This window comes from Cottoperca gobio, chromosome 12, assembly GCF_900634415.1.
Source record: "Cottoperca gobio chromosome 12, fCotGob3.1, whole genome shotgun sequence".
Taxonomy (NCBI): domain Eukaryota; kingdom Metazoa; phylum Chordata; class Actinopteri; order Perciformes; family Bovichtidae; genus Cottoperca; species Cottoperca gobio.
This window is the reverse complement of record NC_041366.1, coordinates 21,112,841-21,139,792: the sequence shown is the minus strand read 5'-3', so window position 1 is coordinate 21,139,792 and position 26,952 is coordinate 21,112,841. Positions and strand designations below refer to the sequence as shown.

At 45.3% G+C, this 26,952-nt stretch overlaps 1 protein-coding gene across 14 annotated transcripts in view; it reads left to right on the top strand.

Annotated features, from left to right (window-relative positions):
- The window catches only part of rapgef1b (Rap guanine nucleotide exchange factor (GEF) 1b), a 44,582-nt gene that overhangs the window by 10,111 nt on the left and 7,519 nt on the right, over nt 1-26,952 (top strand). The window contains exons 2-14 of one of the 14 annotated variants that reach the window (XM_029444699.1): nt 12,306-12,451; nt 13,248-13,426; nt 15,588-15,744; nt 16,011-16,099; nt 16,186-16,341; nt 18,593-18,643; nt 19,185-19,299; nt 19,393-19,579; nt 20,258-20,776; nt 21,255-21,457; nt 23,673-23,834; nt 26,130-26,276; nt 26,680-26,772. In XM_029444699.1, the coding sequence (XP_029300559.1) occupies nt 12,306-12,451; nt 13,248-13,426; nt 15,588-15,744; nt 16,011-16,099; nt 16,186-16,341; nt 18,593-18,643; nt 19,185-19,299; nt 19,393-19,579; nt 20,258-20,776; nt 21,255-21,457; nt 23,673-23,834; nt 26,130-26,276; nt 26,680-26,772 (2,204 nt within the window). Of the gene's footprint in view, nt 1-12,305; nt 12,452-13,247; nt 13,427-15,587; nt 15,745-16,010; nt 16,100-16,182; nt 16,342-18,592; nt 18,644-19,184; nt 19,300-19,392; nt 19,580-20,257; nt 20,777-21,254; nt 21,458-23,672; nt 23,835-26,129; nt 26,277-26,679; nt 26,773-26,952 lie in introns of all 14 variants that reach the window. The other 13 variants (XM_029444698.1, XM_029444700.1, XM_029444697.1 and 10 more) reach the window with 13 other exon arrangements.

Here is a 26,952-nt window from a genome sequence, read left to right as displayed (position 1 = left end):
AAAATATACACGACACCACAATAGACTCAGCTCAGAAGAGATGGATCAAGTAAATATAGTATAAAGTATAAATAAAGAGATATTAACACAGTGACACATGTCTTTAATTACACTTTTACAACACATTTTAAATCCGAAAATGGAAAGCACTGGGGAGTATTCATATGAACGTCCTGCAACAGCAGAGAGTCATTGTTCAGCATGTGTGCATACTGATTAAAAGAATTTAAAAAGAAACTGTAAAGTTATTTTCGTGTGTGTTTGATTATTCATCACTGACATAGTTTTAAACAACCACTGTCTAATTATAAGTGGCTGTGCGAGGGCGAGTCTTGTTCTTTGTGGCAGACGCATCTGTCATTCAAGACTATTTTTAAGAGTCTTGTGAAACAATCTGAATGCAAAGAGTTTAGTTTGCCACAGTGCTGCATTTGAACTGCAAAGATGAGTGTGTATTATTTGGCATCTGTCTGTAAGTCTTGTCCAATGCAGTGTGCGTGCACAAAGTGTCAAGAGGATGACAAGTTGCCCGCTGTACAGACAAGAGCAGCTTTGTACAGCTCTCTAACACGGGGAGAGTGGTACCACTCCTCGCTGCTGGAGGCCATTTACTCACAAGAACACTGTTGCTTTTGCTTCTCTGTATCTGTCTCTGTCTTGTACTATGCTAGTGAAGTGATTGGTTCTCTTGTGGCTGCTTGTCTGTGTGTAGGATCAGTCTCCTATCTCAAGTGCTTTATAGTTTGCTGTTTGCTTCGTGCTCTCTTGACAAACAGCTGCCGCTCACTGAGATCTCTGAATTAGTCTCCAGCAGATCACAGGATGTTTGAGCTGTCGCGGTGTCTCTGTTCTGGTGCTGCTTGATGTTACAGATACTGACAAGCTGGGTATTTATAGCTCTTTGTGGTTCTTTAGTCTATTGGTTTTCACCCAAGGTGAACCTGCTGCCAGTCTGTCTCTGCCGGGACACTCGGTTCAGAAAGCCAGCTTTAAATGGAATTCTAGAAAATGCAGTAAACCACCGCAGCCAGAAGGTCACTTGAAGGATCGGGCTGCTTTTGAGCACGTTTCTGTCGGGTGGGTGTGCAGCGCAGTGAGCTTCTTTGTCTTGTGTGAGATTCAGAGCACTGTTATTAGGCCTTGCCTGTTTAGGTGAGGCAAGTTGTTTCCCAGGGGGAACTGTAGAAGCAGAGGTTCTGAGTCCAGGCTGCTGTGAAAGTTTGTCCAGAAAAGAGGGAGCGGCTCTCAATGAGGGAGACGAGGGACAGGAAATCGTTCCAGTGGCCTCGGCGTCAGGGGAAGGAACAGGAGGGGTTCCCGGGTGTGTGTGTGTGTGTGTGTGTGTGTGTGTGTGTGTGTGTGTGTGTGTGTGTGTGTGTGTGTGTGTGTGTGTGTGTGTGTGTGTGTGTGTGTGTGTGTGTGTGTGTGTGTGTGTGTGTGTGTGTGTGTGTGTGTGTGTGTGCGCATGCATGTGCTGTATGATTTCCCACTTTCAAACAGTGCAAATGTATTAGGAATTATAATACATATTTATTTACATTCAAAGTATTTATTGAGTTTTTCGTTAAAGCTACAAATGCTTGTGGTCATTTTATTAGGTCATCACCCACAAAAATGTGGAAATGATATATAAATGCTGTTAGACTGCTGGCAGCAGGTTCACCACCATGGATTCCCAATTTGGCAGAGAGAAAATTCAATATTACAATTAGAGCTAGAAATAACGATTATTGTCTCAATGAATTTATTCATTATTATCATTATCTTATGATTTAAGTAGTTCATTATAACATAAAACAAAGAAAAGTAACTAATGTTGGCATTGTTGTTTTGAAAAATTACTCTAACTGTAAATTGATTATTTCACTAATTGTGTTACCTGCAATTAATTTACCTCAATTAATACATTTAAAACTGGTTAAATAACTTGAGGTTATTTCTCTGTGTGTGAGACAACTCAGCAGTGGGCTGTATGAAGAGCTCATCTGCTCTTCACACATTTACATTTTATTAACTTCCCAATGTCAAGGATACTAATTATTTTAGATAACAATAATACAGTAAATAGGCCCATATGGACGCGTAGAAGATGTGAGTGATTTCTTCCCTCCCTGCAGCGATACACAGGAACTCTCAAGGTAATTGTTATTTTTAATCTTCATCGAGGCTACTAGATTTACAGCCTGTGTAACTACCGTGTACAAGTTCAACCTCTGGACCTTTTCATATTCTCCCTTTTGTTTACTCAATCCGTTAGTCACTGTGTGTGTGTGTGTGTGTGTGTGTGTGTGTGTGTGTGTGTGTGTGTGTGTGTGTGTGTGGCTTTCTTGTTTTTTAATTTCACAGTTCATCATCGAACACTTCCTGCTCATGTGCTGTGGACTGTTTTGTATTTGTTGTCGATGCTGTTGAAAAGCAGGCCCTGTGGCTTCTCCTCTGCAACCTTTCACTTCTGGTTGAATAGTTTACAGGCGCTCTTTGTGGTCTCGTTTGTTTCTGTCTGGGGACGTGGATGTACTTTGTGTGTATGTGTGACTGTTGTACAAAGGACAATCGAGTGACCTAGACCTCGGGGCTCCATCCATAACTTTCAATACAACCCCACTGAACTGCTGTGCAAAGTGCTCCCATTAACTAGTTCCATTAGCTCGTCCAGTGCCCACTATGAGACCTCGACCCACATTAAAACAGGAAGAGCTACTGGCAGAGAGCATTATTTGGAAAGGTGCTGCACCGAATGTAATTTTGTTTTACATTCAAAGCTTGTATTAAAGTTTTGGAATGAAGCTTCGTCACATTTTATAACGTCATCACAGTGGTATTGCAGCTATATACATTTTTATGGTCTGTTATATAGCTGCTAGACCTCCCTGTTAATACAGGTGTGTGACTCCTTTTGTAAGCAAACTGTTTTGATCGTAATAAAAATTGTGGTTTTGAAAAGGTAAATGCCAACAAATATGGATTGAAGCAGAATACTTTATAGTTTGGAAATGACTTGTTCTGACTTAACAACGCTCTGCAGTTATTGGAAATGTTTGGGGAGAAAGAAATAGTCAGCGCTACGATTGAAGCTTCAAACTATTCCGTACAGCCTTAATTTGAATAGTTATAATACCTTAACGGTCAGGCACAGCCCACAGTGACTGCAGTGTGGTATAATGCACTACTGTATGTGCTCATTGTAACACTAAAGCTGCCACACGCAGGATCTCTAATAAATTGCCCCTAATTTACTTGCAATTACACACAGACATTAACATAAAAGGGAGGGTGTGAAAGAGTGGTCATCAAAAGCAGTGGAGCGGCGGAATGAATGAGTAATAATAATGAAAGTAGCTCGGGGGGTGGGGGTTAATAAGGCAACTGAGCCACCAGCAGTTCCAACACATATTTGGTTAGACGAACCAGCACTGATGTGCAAATGTGGACAAACAATGTGGTTTTCACCGTCATGACACACTAACCAGGAAGGAGGAAATGTGGGCTAAATGCCAGCCATGGTACCAGTAGGAACTCACCACCAGTGGGCTTAGAGGCGTACAGGTGGAAGAAAAGAGTCTCATATCTACACACCACCCAGCACCCCTCATATCTACACACCACCCAGCACCCCTCATATCTACACACCACCCAGCACCCCTTATATCTACACACCACCCAGCACCCCTCATATCTACACACCACCCAGCACCCCTTATATCTGCACACCACCCAGCACCCCTCATATCTACACACCACCCAGCACCCCTCATATCTACACACCACCCAGCACCCCTCATATCTACACACCACCCAGCACCCCTCATATCTACACACCACCCAGCACCCCTTATATCTACACACCACCCAGCACCCCTCATATCTACACACCACCCAGCACCCCTTATATCTGCACACCACCCAGCACCCCTCATATCTACACACCACCCAGCACCCCTCATATCTACACACCACCCAGCACCCAGATTCAGATAGTAGATCGTAGCTCGTCCGTTAGCTCAGTGTGTTTCAAAGCGACATTAAAATGCACACTTTTAAACCAAAGCGAGAAACATGGATACAACGTGAGATTTGATAAGTGGTGGATTTGTCCCTTAAACGCCTCTGTAGATTTGATGGAAATATATGGATGTGTTGTGTCTGATTTCAGCCATTCATCCTGAATCATAAGAACGCAAACAAACACACTCAAGAATGCAAGGTGTGTCCCCAAGAGATTAGTCTGGATTTGGTTGTTATGTGCCTCTACACGCGCCGCATTGCTTATTATGCCTTAATGCAACATATTCTCATCCCCACAGATCATTCCAGTCTCAGTTCACTTTATGAGGATTCTTTCACGAGATTGTTTGTTAGGGAATCCGAACGCATTTGCATGTTGAATGTTGTTCTCCCTCTTTTATGAGCTTTCTAGGCTGAACGTGAGAAAGTGGATGAGGATACATTTGATATTGTTTTTTATCTGAGTTTGATCTCATGACTCATGAGAGTAATGACGTCTAGTTCACACCGCAGGAGTTTCCCCGTATAAATGTTTTCTCAATCATCAGCCACTCTGTCTACTGTGTCACCTCTGTGGTTAGATTTGAGCGCAGATTGCACCCTCAAAGAAAGAAACTGTTCTTTACTGTCTTCATGTGGCACACAGGCTGAACATGGGCAACCAAACAAGATCTCACTAAGCAGTTATGGATTTGGTTTGCTGTTTTGTAATATGGATCAGGGTTATAGATCGCCTGTGTTGTGTGGCCACGCTCTGTTGTCCATGTTTGTCCAGTCTGTTCCCATTCGACCCAGCACGCAGAGCACCTCCATCACCTCATTGATATCTGCTCCTGAACATTGACCCATAGTGACCCATAGTGACCCATGGTTGGTGGGATGCTTTACTAATCATTGACACACTGAGGGGCATGTTTGTGTAAGTTATTAATTTATCGATTCCATGATGGCTATCCAATATCATTGATGCAAAGTGAAAACATTGACACTTATCATTTTTAAGATGCGCTTTTATTTTGAAATTCCCATGGCACAGCTGTGTCACCATTTTTGTCCAAGCGCACCTCCTTGCACAGAACCTAGTAACCATATTTTAGTTGCTTTTTGTGAGTTGATATAAACTTAACTGATTGTTTGAAATGGGCATTTGATATTGTTTCGTATCGATCGCCCCTAAATTGAATTAAATTCAAACTGTTATCCGAAGAATCAATATAATGTCCTCTCGTGATGAAACCTGTGATTTACATCTCTAATCGTTTGGTCTGTAAAATATCAGAAAAGAGTGAAACGTGAAAAGTTCATCCCAGTTTCTCAAAGTCCAAGGTGATGTTTTTAAATGTCTTGTTTTGTCCAAATCCCAAAGATATTCATTTTAATATGATGCCATTTTACATGAAAATGACTTTAACGAGTAATCCATTGGTGATTAACTTTCTGTCAACCGACTTATCAATAACTGGACTTATTGCTGCAGCTCTACTCACAAATAAAAGGCATGGAGCATTCTCTTGCAGACAAGAATTACAATAATGGTAACATTGTTGATTATTTGGAAAAACAAACCATTTAATTAAACCAGTCTACAAAACTTATTTTCAAAAGTAATTGTATGTTATAACATTAATGAACTACGAGGGAGAGATTTCCTTTTACTTCAGTGAAGCATTTATTTCAGCCAGTCCTTTCAGTTATACACAATAGTTTATTATAATCCCTGATGTAATTACAGAGTCAAAATGATTTTGCCATTATGTTTATTTTAGGACTTCACAAGTCATTGGGATGTAAGCGGCTGAAGAAATCCAGTATTGGGATGTGTCAATTTGCAATGATGATTAGATTTTCCATATGAAAACCATCGTCTGTGTCTCCTTTACTCATTTGTTAAGTGAAATACAATAGATGGTAAGTGTACTGAGCACTTAGTGTCCACTGTTTCTCATTTTCTTCCTCAGTTAGTAAACTCTCAGTCTCCATGTGGCTCGTTGTTGAGCGGCGTACTCGCCCGGCACAGCGGGAAGACTGTAAAACCCACCACTGGACTTCTTCCTCCATTACTTCTGCAATCAACCATTAACCAGGGCCACGTTCCATACCAGGGCTTCCTCTCTTCCCTGCCATCCTCCAGCAGTAGCTTGGTGTGCAGCACACTCCCTCTGCCTGCTGTGTTCTATAGTGCTGCTTGTTGATAACTGAGGACATAAAGAGGATTCCTGTGAAAATTAAACACAGCCAGCAGGAAGCCAACCACTACAATGGGGAGAATAAATAATTCACTAAGCACTTTACTGTTTCCTGTTGAAATTTTCTCTCTTTCCTCCTTATTTCCCCCCCTGCTGTTCATCTCACGGGCCTCAGGCTCGCATTCCACGCTGCACAGCAGGTCTTGCTTGTGGAGATATGATGCTTGGCACTGCACCTCCAGTGGTTTTTGTTTTACAGTGTAGCAGGCAGTAATTCACTCACTATGCTGTCGTTTTTATAGACAAATAGGCCCCATTGCAGGCATGGTTGCTTATAAACAATGCACTGTCTATTTACATGTATCCCAGGGCGGGGGTTCTCTCATTTTCACAAGTTCTACCTAAATGTGTCAAGAGCAGGGCTGGCAAGAATGTGGCGATACGATGCATGTAAACTATTCATTTTAAATCAATACAGTATTACCAAACTTAATACAGCGATACTCAAGTGTATCGATATGTTCTCACCCCTAGCCAAGAGTGAATGGATTCTGTGTAAAGTAGCTATACATATTATTAAACGTAGAGATGCACTGATCTATTGGCCACAGGTGACCGGCCAATAAGTCTCGTATGTCCTCATATTCTTAGTTTTACGTGCACACACAGTAATGTCTCAGCCACACATACACAACATGCACGTCACACACACATGGGCAGTGGTAGGTGTGCATTAGGGGCATAAATCCGGGAACATTTGGGTCATATCCTCCAGCCCAACCTTGAACTCAGTTTCAATTTAAGGGACAATATATTCCTCGGATCCAAATATAGAGGCGGGGGCTTTGTGACCAAGTCCGAAATGATGTGCCGACACTGGATGGGGCTCTGTAAAACGTGTTTAAATAAATGTGTCCTTGTGATAATCTCATCCCATATGTGCACACATAGTCATAGATTTTAATTTAGTCCGTAGAGATTACAAACTTTAATGTAGGTAGTCCATTCACTCTCCACACATCAGTTCAGCTCATGTTAACTGTCCTGTCCCACTTTTCTGAAGAGATCATTCTTACCATCTCCTGAAAGCACTCTTTCCGATGAGTTTTTCCCTCCAACTCTCTTCAACAGCTGGCACAGTGACCTTTCTGACTCTTCTTTAAATCTTCTAACATGCTCAACAAGTCCATATACGCAGGGCTTGAGCACTTTCATTGAGCAGTCCTCTCACTGAGGGAGTTCAGCAGGAGGTGACAGCTGCATGTGTAATCTTAAACACAGACTCCCCTGTATTCCTCTACCCAGTTTTCATCCTATTCCTAGAGTGGGAGTTGGGGGGGGCGACCAGCTGTCTCGTATAGATCACACCTGTACTGGACAAGAACCAGATCAATCTACCAGCCTGTCAGTTCTTCAGTCAGATCTGGACAAGCTCATATGTCACCGGTCATCAGTTGTGTTGTAGGGATCATTACAGCAACTGGGACCTTGGGATTTCCCACTGAAACACTTCCCTGAACATCCTCTGCTCTGCACAGACTTTTGTGTTTAGATGAATACAATGCTGACCGTTGTTTCAGTGCATCCCTAAACAAATCCTTTAAAGCAAATCCAGCATGTAAGAGTTTTACCAACACATACATCCAAAGTTTTGACGCTAACTGAATATATGGATGTGAGAGTGTCCTGGTCTGTGCTGTCCAATAAACTACAACCAATCTGGCACCATTTATATAAACCATCTTGTGCTCACAGACACTGTCCTATAAATAGAAAATAACACACACTGTTTACACTCATAACATTGAGTTTATTTGAAGGTTCAATGATGTCTCTGTCAGACAGTATCTCAGGAGTGCAAAGGCTTTATTTATTCATTAAGGCGTTTGTGAAAACATGATCAAATTGGTTTACGCCAGAAGATACAAAATCATTTTACAGTAAAGATTTGTCCAGTTAGGGTTTTTAGCTGTTTTCATTTATTTTGTCAGCCATGCTAAAGAAGAGGGAAGGGGAATCTAAAGTCACACGAGTTTATACTTTGTTAGGGATACTGATTTGAATAATGATTGTACTGATGGGACTGTGTTGGGGGAACCCTGGATTGGTCGAACTTCTATGGAAGATACTAGATTTCTCGGGATGATATCTAATATGTAACGTTTCTGAAAAACTATGAAGGCCCACAGTTAACTCTGCAAATGAGAAAATATGTGAAGCACCCATAAATGTATACAGCCATTTTGTGTGTGTATTTACTTATTGTGTAATGAAGCATTGAGACAATCCAGCAGCTTGGAAAGCTCATGGGGACTCTGCGATACCACAGAGTTGTGTGAGAACCCTCCCAGGCTTTGTTCAAGAGTCGTTCACACTGGAGTGTTTGTTTTAAATGTCCCCCAAGGCCTTTTAAAGCAGTGCAGCATTTAAACGTCTCCAAAAGATGTTTACTGGCTAAGTCCTTCACTATTTATTGTCAACAATCTGATTTTTTAGTGATTCTCTTTTTCATCCATCCTTTATAGCATCATGAAAAAAATGTCACTGATTGTATAGACGTTTGCTAAATTAGAAAGAATAACAAATATGAATTGTGGAGGAGGTTATGTTTTCTGCTCGGTTTGTCCTTCAGTCAGCAGAACTATGGAAGAACTACTGGCCTGATTTTCAAAAATTGGGAGCGGATCCGCATCACGGGGCAGATACACAGATTATTTTTCACATTCGTTAATGTTACGAGATTCATGTGGTGCGGGAATAATCGGAAAACTAGTTCCTTGATGGGAAAATTCATGTGAAGTCGGAAAAAACGACGAAAAATGTTGCTACTCGACTCGCCGAGCCAGCGTCATATTAAGTAGCTTCATGGTGGACCAAAGTAAATGTTGGGTTGAGGTTCTGAGCTATAAAATATAACCCATCTTCTTCGTAGCGCTCGTGACCGTCCAAGTAGCAAGTGAACGCACCATTGGCCTTGGTGGAGGTCTGCGTCCTTCTAATGTATCATATGTTTTATTGCTATGATATATACGTGAGCCTTGACTGCAGAACTGTGAACTCATCGCACTGTGCAGTGTAACAGTGAGGCTCAGGGGAGGTGTGTGTGTGTGTGTGTGTGTGTGTGTGTGTGTGACTGGTGCAGTTTACAACAGAGGAGTCAAACCTCACCCTTTATGGAAGTGTAACCACACTTGACTGTTTATCAGGCTCTGCTGCTGTGTGCACTGCACTGAGTGGGGGAGACTTTTGGGAGGCACTGGCAGGAATCAACATGGAGAAAGTGTTATTATAAATTGGGAATATTAAAGTGTCAGTTTCCAATACTTCTCCGTTCTCCGTTCTGCTTACGTTTAGTACTTAAAGTATGTTTTGATGCTAATACTTTTGTACTTTTTCTTAAGTAAGAGTTTTAAATGCAGGACTTTACCTTATAACAGAGTACTTCTACAATGTGGTGTTACTACTTTTAGATGAAATGATCTGAAACGTCTCCCACTGGCAGAAAGACATATCGTGGCCTCCTGGGCAGCTGCAAGACATTAAGGAAACAAATGTTTTCACTGTGAGGTTTCTTTCTGTCTTTTATTCAGTCCATGACTAAGTCAAATTCAGTGCAATAGGCATTACAACCAATGACCTCACCCCCTCATAACTCTGGACGGCAGCGGGCCTGCAGCTGGGGAGAGCGGGAGAGCGGGAGGGACGGCTGGGCCCGTCTCTGGTGGTGGAGTGGAGGGTGGATGGACGCTGAGAGCGAGGCGTACATGACTATAACAGAGCACTTCACTGTATTCTCTCTCTTTCTCTGTTTCGCCCTGTTCATTTCTTTCTGTTGATGATGTCATTTCCATGCTGAGCCAGACTTCCTGTGAACTCGAGAGGAGGGGGGGGGGTGCGTTCTCTTCTCAGAACTGAAGAGGGAGGGGGTAGAGAAATAAACAGGGAGCAGAGGAGACAGTGTGCATGATAAACAGCTGAGCCAAGGGAGGGGGGGCTGCTATGGTGTCTGTGGGACCAGCTGTATCGATCATGGCGGCGGTGACTCATTGTGCTGATGTCACTGCTTCTCAACGCTGGGCTGCAGCTGTAAACTCACACACAGTCCTTCTGGGCCTGTTCAAGAAGGGATTGAGCGAGAAGGTCCAGTAGAGCCGGGCGATAAATCAACTATACTTATATAAGCTGTGCAATTATTCAACTTCAATGCTCACATCACCGTGGCATTATGACGGTATGACACATACAAAGATGGGCTTCATGTGGCTCTTTCATAAAGACTATTTATTGATTGAATCAGCAGAAAACGTGTATATCTTGATATATAATGTTATAGAGATATGAAATGACCTATATCTTGATATCTTGGTGGAAGGTTTTGGCCAGATCGCCCAGCCCTGGCCTGAATTGAGCGCGAGGGTCCAGCATATTATGAGGTTAGCCACAGGCCCTGCACTTGTGCCAGGAACATGGGCGAAACAAGGTCAAACAGATAGGATTATGTGAGACTAAATTCATATGGAGGCTGCCGTGCAATCAAACGCATACAGTCCGCTTTAAGCTCTGCCATAAAGTGAAACCTTAGCAGGATAGCAGCCTGATTTGCAGCAACACTGGCAGGTAACACGGGTATGTATAGCCTCAGGGTACAAAGAAAGAGTAATCACACACTGTCAGTCATAGCTCTGTGTTTCAGACTCCATGTATTTGCACTGATTCAGCACAGCATCCCCTGAGGCTACACTACACTGCACAGTATTGATCCAAACAGCTGTTTAGATGAGCAGGTTGTGAGGGTCTTCACTGGTCACTAGTCTGACTGATGAACTCAAACACTGTCTTCTGTGTCCCTTCTTCTCCTGCCTGGCTGACTTACTCCACTGATGATGTGAACTCCCCGAATAATGAAGAGGCTGCTGTGTCTGTTACAAAGTGCTTTTGCCTTTGTTGTGACATAACTGGGCTACTAATGAAATGTACAAAAAATGATATATTTGTCTTGTCTTCTAACATTAGAGTTGTGTTGAATGAACAGATGTATGTATGTAGGACAACACGTTTGCCTGTCATGTATATGCGAGCGCTTACACTTGTTTTGGATGTTAAGAATGAGGTCGAATGCAGATTAAAGGTGACGCAAAGGTCGTGCGATACAGTTCCAGTACCTCGGTAGTTTATTGAGTTCGCCATGCACCATTAGTAACTCAACGCCTGCAGAACAGCCAGAGTTGATTTAGTTTTGCACAACATTGAGATGAGATTGTTTTTAAACGCAGTGTAAAGCAACAGCCCGAGGGGTCATGCATGCCTCATCACATGCATTTGTATCAGTAGGAAACTCCACTGGAAGCGTTCTCATCAGCGTTTTTAATGAGACGCACACAGTCGTTCTTGGCTGCCTCAGCAAACTTTGGCTTTTGCTCGGAGTAAGGGATGATGAGGATTAGGGGTTGAGGGAAAGAACAGTAGGGTGGATATGTGTGCAGCGTGTGGATCGATGGTGCAGATGAAAGCCCTGCCCGGCTGGAAGTCCAGTTCGTGGTGTTTTCCTGCTGCCGCTCCCTATTCGGCATTCAGTGTTTTTACGCTGATGGCCGTGGAATGTCAGCTGCCGCTGTTGTCGAGCTGAAGGGAGATTACAGAAGATAGATGTGTAATTTTGTCGCTGATAAAAACCCACCCTTCCTGCCAGCAACCACCTCTGTTGTTAGTATTAATCTTCTGATTCAGAGAGGTGAAGGGAGACAGTGAGTGAGCAGTCAATTCCCCTGCCATTAAAAGAGGGGGGGACTACAATCAGCCCTGTGAACAAGTGGCATTCTGCTAAATTACTCTGCTTTCATGAAGGTGTGTGTGTGTGTGTGTGTGTGTGTGTGTGTGTGTGTGTGTGTGTGTGTGTGTGTGTGTGTGTGTGTGTGTGTGTGTGTGTGTGTGTGTGTGTGTGTGTGTGTGTGTGTGTTCTTGTGTGCAGCCGGTCACTTGAGCATCATTTCCGATGAGGGGCATTGTGTGATGTGATACCAACACTTGCTTGTGCCATCTGTTTTTATCTAATTTCTTTCCCCCCCCCTGGGGATCTCTCCTCCTCAACTTCCTGTGTTTTCCCTCCGTCCATAGACTCGCAACGGTCCCATCTGTCCTCGTTCACCATGAAACTGATGGACAAGTTCCACTCTCCCAAGATCAAGAGGACTCCATCCAAGAAGGGCAAGCAACTGCAGCCCGAGCCAGCAGCCAAGAGTACAGAGAAACCTGCAAACAAGGTGTGTGTGTGTGTGTGTATTGTGGGAAATCCATCTCTTTTCCGTGTATTTGTTTGCTTATTTGTGAGACGATTGTTTTCCTGTTTAATGTTTTGTGCTCCCATTGTGTGTGTGCGCGAGTTTCCCCGCTGGTTCCCACAGCTTCCCACAGCTTCCCACAGCTTCCCACAGCTTCCCAGTCGCTGTCGTCTACTACAGGTGTCTAAACCTATAAAGACATGAATGGAACCGGGCCGCTTCCTGAATGAACTCCTCCGCTCCGTCTAATGAGTGCTGCTGGGGAAGATTAGAGAAGCTGTAGCACCAAGGCGGCTCCAGCCACATCACTTGATAGATGGTTCTTTGAACTGCAAGCAAACTATGGGAATAATAGAACCACAGGAGAGAGCCCAGGCTGTGGTGATGGTGTAAATATTAAACAGTAGAGACGCACCGATCGGCCATGACGGGGGACCATCACATTTACACAAATGTACCGCATGATGGTTTGAAGTCGTGCGATTTCTAAAAATGAGTTATTCAGACCATCGGGGGAAAGGGAGAAATATATTCATATATATTATATTGTAATTCTTTCCATGCATGCTGCTCGCTGTAGGAGTTAAGATATAATAAACGGTTGACTCTCTCTACAGACACAGTATAGAATAATAGTTAATAATAATTAAATAGACTTTATATTCATCTGAAAGACTAATATGCATCTCTGTGAAGTGATATTCACGGGATCCTCTTCTGGTAGTAGTTGCAATAACTGTGCAATAACTGAGGAACCGTTGTGTGTTTGTTCTTCTAGAAGGTGAGTCGTCTGGAGGAGCATGAGAAGGACGTGGTCAGTGCGCTGCGCTACTTCAAGACAATCGTGGACAAAATGGTCGTGGAGAAGAAGGTGCTGGAGATGCTTCCAGGCTCGGCTAGCAAGGTGCTCGAAGCCATCCTGCCTCTGGTTCAGGTCGAGGCCCGGATACAGCACAGGTGAGTCACATGTCTAAAAGAAACCCTTGATAGAAAACTTATATGTCTATTTGAAAACCTTCATTCCTATTCACCCCGATGATTTATAGCACAAGATAATAATGCATATATAATATGTTAAGTCTATTGCACATACTGCAACCTGCAAACATTTATTTTCCACAACAGATATTTAAAAGTAGTCGTTACAGCAAGTTATTGCTTCCCGACTGCGGCTTTAGATGTAATCATTTGTGGATTCATTCCCATCATTCTCGCCTCCTGACGTCACTCCTAACGGAGCCGCTGTGCATGCAGGACACGTTAGAACTAGCATGATGTTGACTACCACACAAGCCGCCGGTAAAGACTGATAATATGTTGTGACAGACAACATCCTGGACTTGTGTTACTCACGTTATCAGATGTGTATCTTCACCGCTCAGATGTGTGAACGCGGCTTGTTTTACTCTGCGTACAGTCAACGCTCTATGTGGAAGCACCCTGAGCTGCTGCAGTGTTGTTTGGACATGTTGGAGCTTCTTTGTCTTTGTCTCCCCATCCGTCAGCACAGATGAAAGTATGGAGGTCAGAGGTGACGCATTCTGTATCTCACAGCCCTGTGTTTAGAAGAGATTGATGGATAGTTGCTGCAGTAGTGAGAAGCAGCCCCCTCCAGGGGTTTTGATGGAGTCAAACCTCAATAGCTCACAGTAGAAGTTTATGTTTTTTGGCAAATAAGCTACTGTACATGAAGTTACTCATGTGTGACGAAGAGGAATGTCACGCTCGCATGTGAATAAAGTTTGTTTTTCCGTCTGCTCAACATGCACAGTGCACTGAAGTGTTCGAGCGACGGCAGTGATTTAAATCAATATTGGTCCGATAAGTAGGTCAGCAGTGGGTGTAACTCCTCCCTGCTGTCCTGGCACACAGTGTGAAGTTGATTAAAGTGCTTATAGATTAGTGTATCAATCTCATATCTGCAAACTCTACTCATACTGACTTAGTTCCTCGGCAGTGGTGGAATGTACATTAACTCAAGCACTTCACTCACTCACTGAGTATTTCCTACGTTAAACCTCGACTCCACTACATCTCACAGGCAGATGTTGTTTACTCCACTACATTTATCTGACGTTGGGATGTTGGTCTCCCTTCAGGTGCAGTGAAGACATGTATCTCTACATGTGTTGAATGAATGTCTGTGAAGAAGTTTCCTTCATGAGAAGATTCTCCTCCTCCTTCAGATAAATAAAGTGTTTAAAAAGCCTCTTGATCAGCTGGAAGATGATGTCACAAAGCTGAAAACTGAGTTGACTTTTTAGAGACAAAGATACAAACATATGATGATGTTATAGAATCTGACGCATCGTGTAGATTAAACTACCCACAGGATGTAAAGGAGGGAACATGAGCTTAAACATGTACAGCAGTAATATTAATACAGAAACATACATATAGTAAAACACTGACATGTTACTGCACAATGACTCTTTACTGATGCAGACCTTTGCTGAAGTAAGCTTTTGACTTGTAGTGGAGTATTTTCCCAGTGTTGGTATGAGTAAATGAATACTTCCTGCACCACTGGTACTTTCTGGGTCAAACCTCTCCACCCTTTGAACTCTCCACTATCCCTCCACCCTTCCTGCTGACCCCCACAGCTACAGCCATCTCCTGCTCAGCGTAAAGCTGAGCTGTGTGGAGACGGTGGATGGGTATTCCAGCTCTGTGACTCAGCCGCAGCGTGTCGGCACAGGCCCGGGCCACACCTTACTGTTGGGTCTGAGAGCACCATTCACTGCAGGCAGAAACAACACCCGCTTCCCCGTGTGGTTAAACATTCTTCTGTCCACACTGGCTAACTTATTCCAACCCCCAAGCAAGCCTGTAGTCAGGCAGGCATACGTGAAGCTCCTCAACAAACGGCTCCTAAATATGTAGTTTAATAGTCGATGGATGGAGGTGTATCGTGTGTGTGTGTCACATCCAGTCTAACATGTGCTTGTCCCTTTTGCTTTTTTCCCACACCCCTCTGTTGTGTTGTGTCTTGTCTCTTTTCTGCACCGTCTCTCCCCTCCTGCACACGATCTCTTAACTGTTGCCATGTTTCTTTTTCTCCACGTGCTTTGTGCTTCTCTTACCCTCACCCCACCCCATTTTCACACCCTGCCAACAGTTCGGCGCTGTCTTCCTGCCATAACCGTGTCTATCAGAGTCTGGCCAACCTTATCCGTTGGGCAGACCAGGTGATGCTGGATGGGATCGACCTGGAGGACAAGGAAAATGTGGCGTCCGTCACCAGCGTCATCAAAGCAGTGCTGGATGGAGTAAAGGTAAGATAGCAGGTGCAACACAGGTACCTGTGATGATGCACATTCTCAATGTGCGCAGAAACGAACCTGAGTGGTGACGACTTCGACGTCCCCTGAAGCTTCTTGTGTAACACAAGTGGATGGAAACGAGATTCATTCGTATTTTATTTTGCCAATTTTCTCTAAATTCGGTTAAAGTTTGTGACTCATTTGGATGGAAACCTACGTCCTCCTGTGGGGGTGGTGTTGTTGTAGCGGCCACTGAAACTGGCTCTTTCTGCCAACAGGAATTGGTGAAGCTGACCATCGAGAAACAGGAGCAGCCGTCACCCACCACCCCAACCAAACCAGCAGCACCTGCTCCCACAGCCGAGAGGTGAGTCCCACGTGTGCAGAATACAAACACGCTCACTCAGACTCCCAGTAGTTCCTTCACTCAGACGGCTTTTATGTGTGTAGCAGCGTGCCGTCCGAGATGCCCTCGATAGATCGGGAGCAGGAGGTCTCGAATAAGACGGCTCCGGCTGCTACTCCCGCAGAAGCTGCCTCTGACATACCAGATGAGGATGTGGCCCCCCCCAAACCCCCCCTTCCTGAAGCCAAAATGGCAGAGCTCAGGTGAGGAAGACACACACACACGTCAACAGATCCATCAATTAATTACTACATAGAGAGGACTGTGGGACAACATGTATGATGTGTCCACTCTGTTCAAACGGTGCTGAGGAAGTACTGCTCCCTCACGCATCTGGTGACGTGTATGACATTCTTTCTCAGTTCACGGTTTCTTTCTCGGTTTCATCTCCACGAGGGGACAATATGTTGTATTTTACGTCACGGTTATCCTGGTCAAAATGATTGTAATGCACAATATTATCCCAATAATCATCTAAATATGCTCTTATCTCTTACATTTGTTGAGAAACACATTTTTCTTTTTAAAGTGAACATCCTTTTTAATGGAAAACAATCAAACTATCCTGAATAAGGTCATCAAAAGTCCTATCTTAAGGTCCCCCTGCTTCAATAAAGGATAAATAAATGGAAAGAACAACATTGTGTGTTCTTTGTTTCTCTGTTTTTAAATTAGACTTTGTCTCTTCTCTACCATGATAGTGAAACTAAACCGCTTTTAAAAGTCACTCGTGAGGATATTCACAATTATCCTAATAATGGAAATTCACCACTATCAATTTATTGTGATTAAATCGTATGTCGTCCCATCGCCAGGAAAGTGAAGATGAGAATATCAAATCAAATATAGCCCAATATCACAAATTATACATTTGTCTCAGTGTGCTTTACAGACTGTACAGGATACGACACCCTCTGTCCTTAGACCCTCTGTCCTTAGACCCTCTGTCCTTAGACCCTCTGTCCTCAGCCCTCTGTCCTTACACCCTCTGTCCTTAGACCCTCTGTCCTTAGACCCTCTGTCCTCAAACCCTCTGTCCTTAGACCCTCTGTCCTCAAACCCTCTGTCCTTAGACCCTCTGTCCTTAGACCCTCTGTCCTTAGACCCTCTGTCCTTAGACCCTCTGTCCTTACACCCTCTGTCCTTACACCCTCTGTCTTTAGACCCTCTGTCCTTAGACCCTCTGTCCTTAGACCCTCTGTCCTCAGACCCTCTGTCTTTAGACCCTCTGTCCTTAGACCCTCTGTCCTCAGACCCTCTGTCTTTAGACCCTCTGTCCTTAGACCCTCTGTCCTTAGACCCTCTGTCCTCAGACCCTCTGTCTTTAGACCCTCTGTCTTTAGACCCTCTGTCTTTAGACCCTCTGTCTTTAGACCCTCTGTCCTTAGACCCTCTGTCCTTAGACCCTCTGTCCTTAGACCCTCTGTCTTTAGACCCTCTGTCTTTAGACCCTCTGTCTTTAGACCCTCTGTCCTTAGACCCTCTGTCCTTAGACCCTCTGTCCTTAGACCCTTGCATCGCACAAGGAGAAACTTCCTAAAAGAAACCCCATAATTAAAGGGGGAAACATGGAAGAAACCTCAGGGAGAGACTGAGGAGGGATCCCTCTCCCAGGACGGACAGACGTGCAATAGATGTTGTGTGTACAGGATAAACAACATAGTACAAATACAACATTTGACAGAAATTATGTTGTGTTGAAAAAGAGAGTTTGGATGAATCCAGGAAAATGTCAAAAAGGCTTCCCGGTGTCCAGCAGGACCAGGGCAGCAGGCGCAGCCACGATTCATGATCCTGACGTAAACTTTATCAGAGGCAACCTGCCACATGAGACACAGAAACTCCGGGGATGATGCCCCGGATGATGAGTTAGTAACATACATTCACATAAATGCATACAGATAGAGAGGGAGAAGAAGAGAGGGAGGGGAGGAGAGAGGAAGAGAAGGAAGAGAGCAGGGAGGTGTCCCCCGGCAGTCTAAGCCTATAGCAGCATAACTAGGGGCTGATCCAGGGCAAACCTGAGCCAGCCCTAACTATAAGCTTTATCAAAAAGGAAAGTCTTTAGCCTGCTCTTAAATGTGGAGAGGGTGTCTGCCTCCCGAACACAAACTGGATAATGACGACGAGGCCACACTTTAGTGAAAGCAGAAGTGCTTCTGATGTATTCATCATATTCATCACAGCTGTTTCTGTTTAAATGTAACTTATTTTTAGAACATTTTACGAAAAAGTGTTTTTAGGATGTGGTTATGGAAAGGGTTAGGGGACTTCTGCATATTTCATTTTCACAGATTCTGACCTTTTCTTTTACTTTTAATATCAGAAACATTTTGGTGTATTTTCTGCAGCTCCCTCAGAAATGCTTGGTGCTCTGTCTCTTCGTTTCTTACCTTCTGCCGTCTCTCTCAATTTGTTTCATCTTTGGTTTCCCATTTTGGACTCTGGGAACAGAGCACAGTTGAGTGCTGACGCTGGCCAAAGGAGACCCTCTCAGAAGGAGAAGTATGTTAGTCCATAGGATCATCTGTCTCCATTATAACATCCCACCCCAGACCCGCATACAGCTTCTGGATTGGATGAAAGTGTTTTTTGACTTGCATGGTTGCATCATCCCAAACTTTGTGTTATCCTGGACTTTCCCTGAAGAATTTTTCATCCAATCAGAAGAGCGTGCAGTGCATGAGAGTGTGTGACTGACCTATGCAGTGTCTTCTTGCTGGCCTTCATACCATGGTGCCTTGTGTTCCGCTCTTCGACCCATTTCGACCTGATATTAACTCACTGAATTTAGGTTTGACGAGCAGGACAGCTCCATGTCATAGCTGAGAGAGGCTAACATGAAACACCCTCACTTTCATCTCACTATTCCACAGGAGGGATGACAATGTGTGTGTTCATGTATTCATACATGGATTTGTGTGTGCATACATGCCTGAGAAAGCGTGCTTGCCTGATTGTCCGTATTGATTTTGCCTCTTGGACAAAAACATCCAACATCCTTGTTATTTCATTCTGCTCTTTCTGTTTGCTGTTTTGTCGATAGCCCTCCACCAGCTCTTCCTCCTAAGAAGCGTCAGTCGGCCCCTTCGCCTACACGGGTTGCAGTGGTCGCCCCGATGAGCCGCGGCTCCAGTCTGCCCTGCAGCGTTCACAGACAGGTGAGGGACTACGGTCCATTATTGGATACCTTGTAGTTTCAATAAAGTAACCATTAAGAAACGAGCGCTAAAGGTCTTTCTTTGTCTGTGCAGCAGCAGGACTATGAGCAGGAGTTCCTTCAGAGGCGTTTCTCTGGGGGGAGCCAGTCGTACGGGGGCGACTCCCCACGCCTGTCTCCATGCAGCAGCATGGGGAAGCTGAGCAAGTCTGATGAACAGCTCTCCTCCATGGAGCAGGACAGTGGTCAGTGTTCTCGTAACACCAGCTGTGAGACGCTTGGTAAGGCTACGGAGACAAAGCCAGTCAGGGTTCGATGGCAAATCTGAATCTAGCATCGAATACGCAGATCTGATCCGAATTCCTTTTGAATTAGGCGCAGCTCTCATCATTTTCAACTATAGATTCAATGACTTACATTAAATGAGATCTAATTTAGATCTGTGGTCTGCTTGTGTTGGCCGGGAAGCTAGAAACACATTAATGTTCACAACATGGAGCTCAAACCTCTCGGCACCTGCCACCTGCCAAATACAGGATACATGTTGGCTGTGGCAGGTGAAGACTTCAGGTCACCTGCCACCATCATAAGACGGCAGATGGAGACACAGTAGTTTAATTTTAAACGCAGAATTCCCCGCTGGTTAAAAATGAGAAGCCTGCTTGTGTTTCCTAAATGTTTTCTACACCGACCTTTGCTAATGAATAAAGAAGGAGGAGAAATAAAATGTTCAGATACATTTGTTTTTATCAGAGCTTATCAAATCCAGGTGTTTAGCCAACAGTGAGCCAGATCCAAAATTGAACCAACTCTAAGAACCCAACCCTTGACAAACCTTTGTTAATGTGCCATTAATATTTCCACCTCACCTGTTGGGCTACAGTTAAGTCACAATCTGGTTGAGGGTTCAGTCTTAATATACGATGATTGAAATGCGACCTTTTCTTTCCCCTTTTCAGACAACACAGAGAATTACGACCCGGACTATGACTTCCTCCATCAGGATTTGTCAGCGGGGGAGAACCTGCCCCCGATCCCGGTGGGAGGGTGCCTGAGCCCCCTGCCCGAGTCTCACAGCGAGTCCTCTTCCCCGGTCCCCGGACAGCATCCCTCGCATCCCCGCTTCAGTGCTCCTCCACCCCAGCAGCAGCCAGAATACTGGACCCCACAGCCCAATCAAACCAACCCCTTACTGTCACGTATAAGCGCGCCCCCCGCCCTTCCCCAGAAGAAGCGCCGCAGCACCCAGTCGCCCTTCCTCGACGGAGGGTCCAGGGTGCTGTATGAGCGCTACCCCTCCCAATATGACAACTTGTCAGAAGAGGAGCTGCACCCTACACCGCCTTTCCCGCTGTTCACACCCATCTCCCCCATGCCCCAGACAAACGGGGGCGCGTTCGTCGCCCAGTACATAGCCAGCGAGAATGCAGATGTCCCCTCCAGCCCACCGCCACTGCCAGAAAAGAAAAGCAGACACAGTAAGTGAGGGGAAAAGAGGGGGTGGGAAGAAGAAAGATCTTTAAATGAGACGAGTGAGTCGAGGGCAAAGAGTCTAATGTAGGGACGACTCAAGGAGAGGAGGAGGTTGAGTTAGGAGGGGACAGTGGGGCCTTGTTGGACATTCATTCATTGAAGCATAGCTCATGTCAAGGAAATATTCCACTGTGAATAAAGAGCAGGAAGTGAATACCAGGATGTGCTACAATGGGTCCGGCTCCGGGGGCAGAGAGGGCAACGTTTGGTCATTTCCTGACAAGCCTGCTACATCACTTCCTCTCTAGCTACTGTAATGCTGTAATGTGTCATTCCATACAGGCAGCGCTTCCTGTGGGTGTGGGTGTGGGGGTGTGGGTGGGTGTGTGTGTATGTGGGTGTGGGGGTGGACAACAAAGTTCAATGTTTAAAAGAAGTGAATTCTTGACTTTGTTGATAATGTTTTACAATCTGCTCCTCTAGTCCTCCAGTACATGCAGTTTGTGGAAGACTACTCCGAGCCGCAGCCCTCCATGTTTTACCAGATGCCGCAGAGCGAGAGCATCTACGAGCAGCGCAACAAGCGCTTCCAGGAGGTGTACTGCTTCAACGACTCCTTCAGCAGCACCGACTCAGTGCACGAGCCGCTGCTGCCTCCAGCTTTGCCCCCGAAACAAAGGCAACTGGTAAGAAACCTCCACGTGTGCAAGTGTGATGACCGCAATCCAAAACCCTTTCTTAGGAACTACCAGCGTTACATTCAGTGTGTTTTGCGAGTGGGTAGAAATAAATAGTTTGCTAAGAGTTCATCGTCCTCAAATTTAGACCAAGACGTTGATTAACGTATGAGATGAAACACAGAACCACGTGAGTGTCGTGCGGACCGGGTCACTGGAACCTGTGAACAACACACAAGCCTCTGTGTTGGAGCTCTGCGCTGGTTGCACTGTCTTCATGCTGGAGAGCGAAGAGTGGGAAGGAATGCAGATTGCGTTCTGGGTCTAAAGTACATTCCAGTGGTAATCCTCATCAATTCTCTCTGGAGCCTCCTCCTATCTTGTTATCGCTCTCACCTTTTCAGCCCCCCTCCTCCTTTCTCTCTCCGTCTCCCTTTTGTGTAACCAAAGCAGACATCTGTGTGTACACGCAGGTGTTGGGTTGTTAGCGGGAGATAAGACCGGCCTTTATCAGCCACACATCAGATGGAGTCCACATATCTTAATGTGGGTCGGCGTCTGGGTTAATTGAGACAACTGTCGCACAGGCTCGGTGAGCAGGGAGGGGCCGCAGTGTCGAGCCAGTCAGTCTGAAGTGAAACATTTTAAAGGTCCTGACAAACTATTCTTTTGACTACAGAGTGATGGGTTTCTTCTACAGTTAGAACTATTTAGCTTATCGTTCTTTCTCATTAGAGTTCTGTTTATTTCTTTTCTTCTCACTGGTTTGAAGCGACACTACCTCTGTCCACCAATCACAGTTTAGCAGCGAGTTAGCTGAGTCTTTGAGTATTAAACTCTTAATACATACGACCGTAACTTGTTTATGTTGCCATGAATACTTAATGTTATGCTCTGGTTTGGTTTTCACATACAAGGAATTTGCTTTGGTGTTTATTGGTGCATAACGTAATCAAAAAAGTCATAAAAAATATAAGTAAGTATTGCAAAGATTGACTAACAAATGTAGAAATAACAATATAAATGTGAAAAAAGACTATTACAAATATGTGCAATAGATGTAAGTTACACTGAAAGCTGTGCAGTTCAAGTAGTAGATGAGAAATGTGCAAATGTTCACAGTACGAAGTATAAATACAAATTAGATTGTTATGTAACCGAAATGAAATGAATCATTTCTCTTGGAGATCGTGAGAAGCGAGAACTTGCGAAGAACAATGTATATCGAGGCACGCTCTCCAAATAAACAGGACCTTGAAAAGCCACGAAGGCAACAAACCCACAAAGTCACAGTGGCCACACTGGACCACTGCATGTTCAGGAGATGGTTCTCACTAATGCCTGCCACACATCTGTGGAGGTGACAAGTTGCTCTGTGGTTGACCTAAAGCTGTGCAGCGCTGCTGTGGACAGTAAACAGATGAAGCTCTTCTCTGGATGTACAGTATCACAGAGTGAGTGAGTGTACGCAGGCCACCTCACGGTCTTCTGTCTCTTTGTCCATTGTCCTCTCTCTGCCACCACAACTGTGTATTTGGAGCGCTGCGTGCCCCGCTTTTATTTTTATCATTCTTTTGTCTGAGTGTACAGTCGAACTGCACTCGTCCCTGCTCCTGCCGCGAGGCCTAATCTGGCCTCATGTTTTGGACTTGATGAGCTCGTGGCCCAGTGGAATAAGCCGGTTTGCCTCCTCCATAAACCCATGTTCCAGGCTTACACGCTTTGGCGACTTTACACAGCTTTGCAAAAAAAAAAAAAAAAAGTCATTTCAACTGCTGCGTGGATAAGGAACTGGGTGAAAAAAACCAACCAACCCAGAGCGGATCATGCTGGCCCGGTTTAGAACGTGTTGTAGTTGGCCTGGTTTCTGGAAAGCCTTCAAAGCTCAGGATATTAAAAGAATTGGACTGTCACAGCAGATGTGTGAAACCTGTGCATGTCATGCCACTCTCTAGTAATTAGGGCTTTCTAAAAAGAACTTAAACGTAGTAACACTTCAGGAGGTTGATGCGTCTCAGCCCAACTCCCAGAATCCTCCTCGGCTCTCACCACTTCACTCTGCTGCTGAACTTTGATTAAATCTGCTCTAATTCACTCTTGCTTACTCGTGTAATCAACTGTCCCCTGTCTTTCACCCCGCCTCCCTCTTTGCCTTTCCTAACCCCCATTACTCTCACTCACTTTCTTTACTATCTTTCTTTCTTCCTCTTTGTTTCCTTCTCAGGCCTCCCACTCTTCCTCTCCCTCTTCCTCCTCCTCCTCTTCTCTCTCCTGCCACCTCCAGCCGTCCGTAGCGGCCATGGAGGAGGCGGGCTCTGGGCTGGGCCTCAGCATGTCCGTTTCTAACTCCTACCTGATTGGCCAAGCTTCCTTGACCACACCCACGGTGAGTCCCCCCCCCCCCACCCCTCTCTTAAACCCCCTCCCTCCACCTTCATCTCTCCACTCGGGTGTGGGTGCTGTGTGGTCCTGGTCCAGGGGGCGGCTTGACCTGTGTGTGCTCCATGTGTGCTGCAGTCTGTTGATGCTGGGGGGGCCTCCTTCAGGGGTCGTGGTTTGGTTGCTGTGTGCTCCTTAATTTTGCTCATCCACCCATCCGTGTGTGAATTTGTTGTGTGTGTGTGTGTGTGTGTGTGTGTGTGTGTGTGTGTGTGTGTGTGTGTGTGTGTGTGTGTGTGTGTGTGTGTGTGTGTGTGTGTGTGTGTGTGTGTGTGTGTGTGTGTTTAGAGCTGCAACACTATTTTGAGAAATCGTTTTCAGTTTCTCAAATATGGAGATTTTGTGCTTTTCTCTGTATTATATCATTTTAAATTCTAAATATTTAGTAAAAACAAGACATTTAAACCCTTCTTCTGACATTTTATCGACCAAAGATATTGTTGAAATGGATGGATAATGAAAAGGATGGTTAGTTGCAGCTCTAGTTTTCTGTGGACAGGATGTTATTAATGTGCGCTCTGCTCGGTCGTGAGTGTGTGCAGTTATTTGTTGCCTCTGGCTTGTTGCACTGAAGCATTCCTCCACATGACAGGTCATTATTTGACCCTCTCCTTTCCCCCCGTTGGCCTCAGAGACGCAGTCAGAGAGTTGTGAACCTGCAGCAGCCAAATATCACAAGCCACTGTCGGGCCTTTGGTTGGGGGGTTATAAACCACGAAGGACTGCAGCGTTTCAGCCGTCAGCAGCTTCTTGTTAATGAAGCGTGTGGTTATTTGAATCATTCATCAACAACGCTTGATTTGGTTTAAAACAGTATTTCTGAGCAGATCTGACCCCATGACCTGGCAATGTGTTACAGTGGTTAGTATTTGGGGGGGGGGGTTGACCCATGATGACCCATGATGACCCCACAGTGTGTGAGGCACCCTCAGGCACGGCGTGGATCTCCCGCACGATATTTCCAGTGGAATGCAACTCCAGATGGACCTGATGGAAAGCACGTTCCTTCTGTTTCTGCTCCTCTTCCTCCCTGTCCTCCTCGTCTTTTCTGTCCTCCAGCGTCAGTCGCTGTCTGCACGCTTTCTCCCATCTGTCTCGTCTCCCCTTCGCCGCCATGCTGTAACCTCCTCCCACCCTGAATGCACACACACGTCCACACTTCCCTTTTGTCTGTTTCTGTGGAATGTTGGAATTCCTCAACTCCTTCGGGCATGATGCTTTTGGGGGATGTTTTTTGGGGAAGCTAAGCCAGGAAAGCTGGTTTGCATATGTACGAGTGGAAAGGAATATTAAGTCAAGTATTAATTATAATAAATGTCCCCCCCCCCCCCCCCCTCCACTGTAAGAAGAGACGGTATTGTTTAAGAGATTTTTAAAGAGGAGATTTTTAAAGGAGCGTGAGAGGCCTCAACTTCCTGCTGATCCTGCGTGTCTGTGCATGAACACGTGTGTGTGTGTGTGTGTGTGTGTGTGTGTGTGTGTGTGTGTGTGTCAGCCGAGTGTGTGTTTATCAGCGCTCTGTGCTGGTATGCTGAAACACGGCTAATATGTGCAACGTGTTGAAACGGGTTACCACTGCCTCCCTGCAGACAGGCATCTGCTCAGCTGGCCACACGCACACACACGCACACACACGCACACGCACACACGTACAGACACGCACACACACACACGCACACACGTACAGACATCTCTTGCCTCTACAGATATAAAGACTCAGTGATCGTTATGGCAGCTATTTTAGATTAAGTCTTGTGTTTATTAGTTTGAGTCGACGACATTTCGAAACTGTTTAGTCAACAACAAAAAGCATTTTTGTGACATTTTAGTCATTCTAGTTCAGCCAAAACCAGTGTTTTATCACTTTAGTCAAACGTGTTTGACGTTAGATCTGATCATTAATCAACAGGTTGAATGATTAAGAATGAAACTTTGCTTCTTGGAGTTCTCTGACGGCTCAGTGGTGGCGCACGTTGAGGGTCCGTCACCCGGCCAACGACCCAACCCGCACACTTTATGCATTATATGGCAGCACCAACTGAGCTGGTGTGTGTGTGTGTGTGTGTGTGTGTGTGTGTTGGAGAATGAGGTGAACCCCCCCCCCCCCTACACACACAGACACACACACACACTGCTTCCTCTTGTTCAGTTTCTTTTTCTATCTGCTCTGTCTTCACCTCTCTGATCTTCTAGTCCTGTCTTTTATTTTATTTCCTGCTTTCCTTCTTTCCACCAATCACAGAGCTTGGACCAGGTTGCCTTGACCAATGCCACCATTCTGGATGGCGGCGGGGGCGGGCCCAACGGTTCCCTGGCTGGCTCAATGGGCTCTGTGGCTGTCTGTCTTCCTTCTGAGTCTTCTCTCACTGACTCTCTCCACACCTCAGCGGTGAGCTTACAGAGGATGAGACGTGACACTGGACCCTCGTTTGCTGTTAGTTTGCAGCAGTTTGGCGTTCAGATGATAAACAGTGACTCATTCACTTAGTGGCCTCTTGTTGTCATTATCACTGCTCACGAACTGTCTGCTGTCTGGTTATTAGTGTTAACAGAATCCCAGTCGAGCATGTTGCACTGCATGTTCTTCTGCCAGTAAATACTGTTCCCTTCATAAATGATGCTCTCCAGTGCCACCTGGTGGTCGTGTTGATACTGAGCCCACCGCTCACTGTTACACCAGAGCCTCGGCAAGCCGCTTCCTCTCCTCCTGAGCCACATATTCACACTTCTGTTAGCAAACACTGCCTCTCTCCGCCCCCTCACGGGTTTGTGTCCCTCCTCTTTTCCCGTAGAGCGAGAGCGCAAATGACGAGGGCGGGGAGGGGGAGTACGTCAACTTGTACTCATCCAACCAGGCCAATGGAGAGCTGCCTCTCTCCCTCAGAGTAAGTAACTCCCCGCCACGGGGTGAAAGGTCAATTCCATTTTACACGTCCCATCACTTCAGGAGTATGAATCAATTTGAGATGCGGCGAGGGATTCGAAGTGAGGAGGGCCTCGCCACGCCGCTCCGTTGCAGCGAGCAGCTCTTATTGATTCATCTCTCGAAGCGATGGCACTGTAAT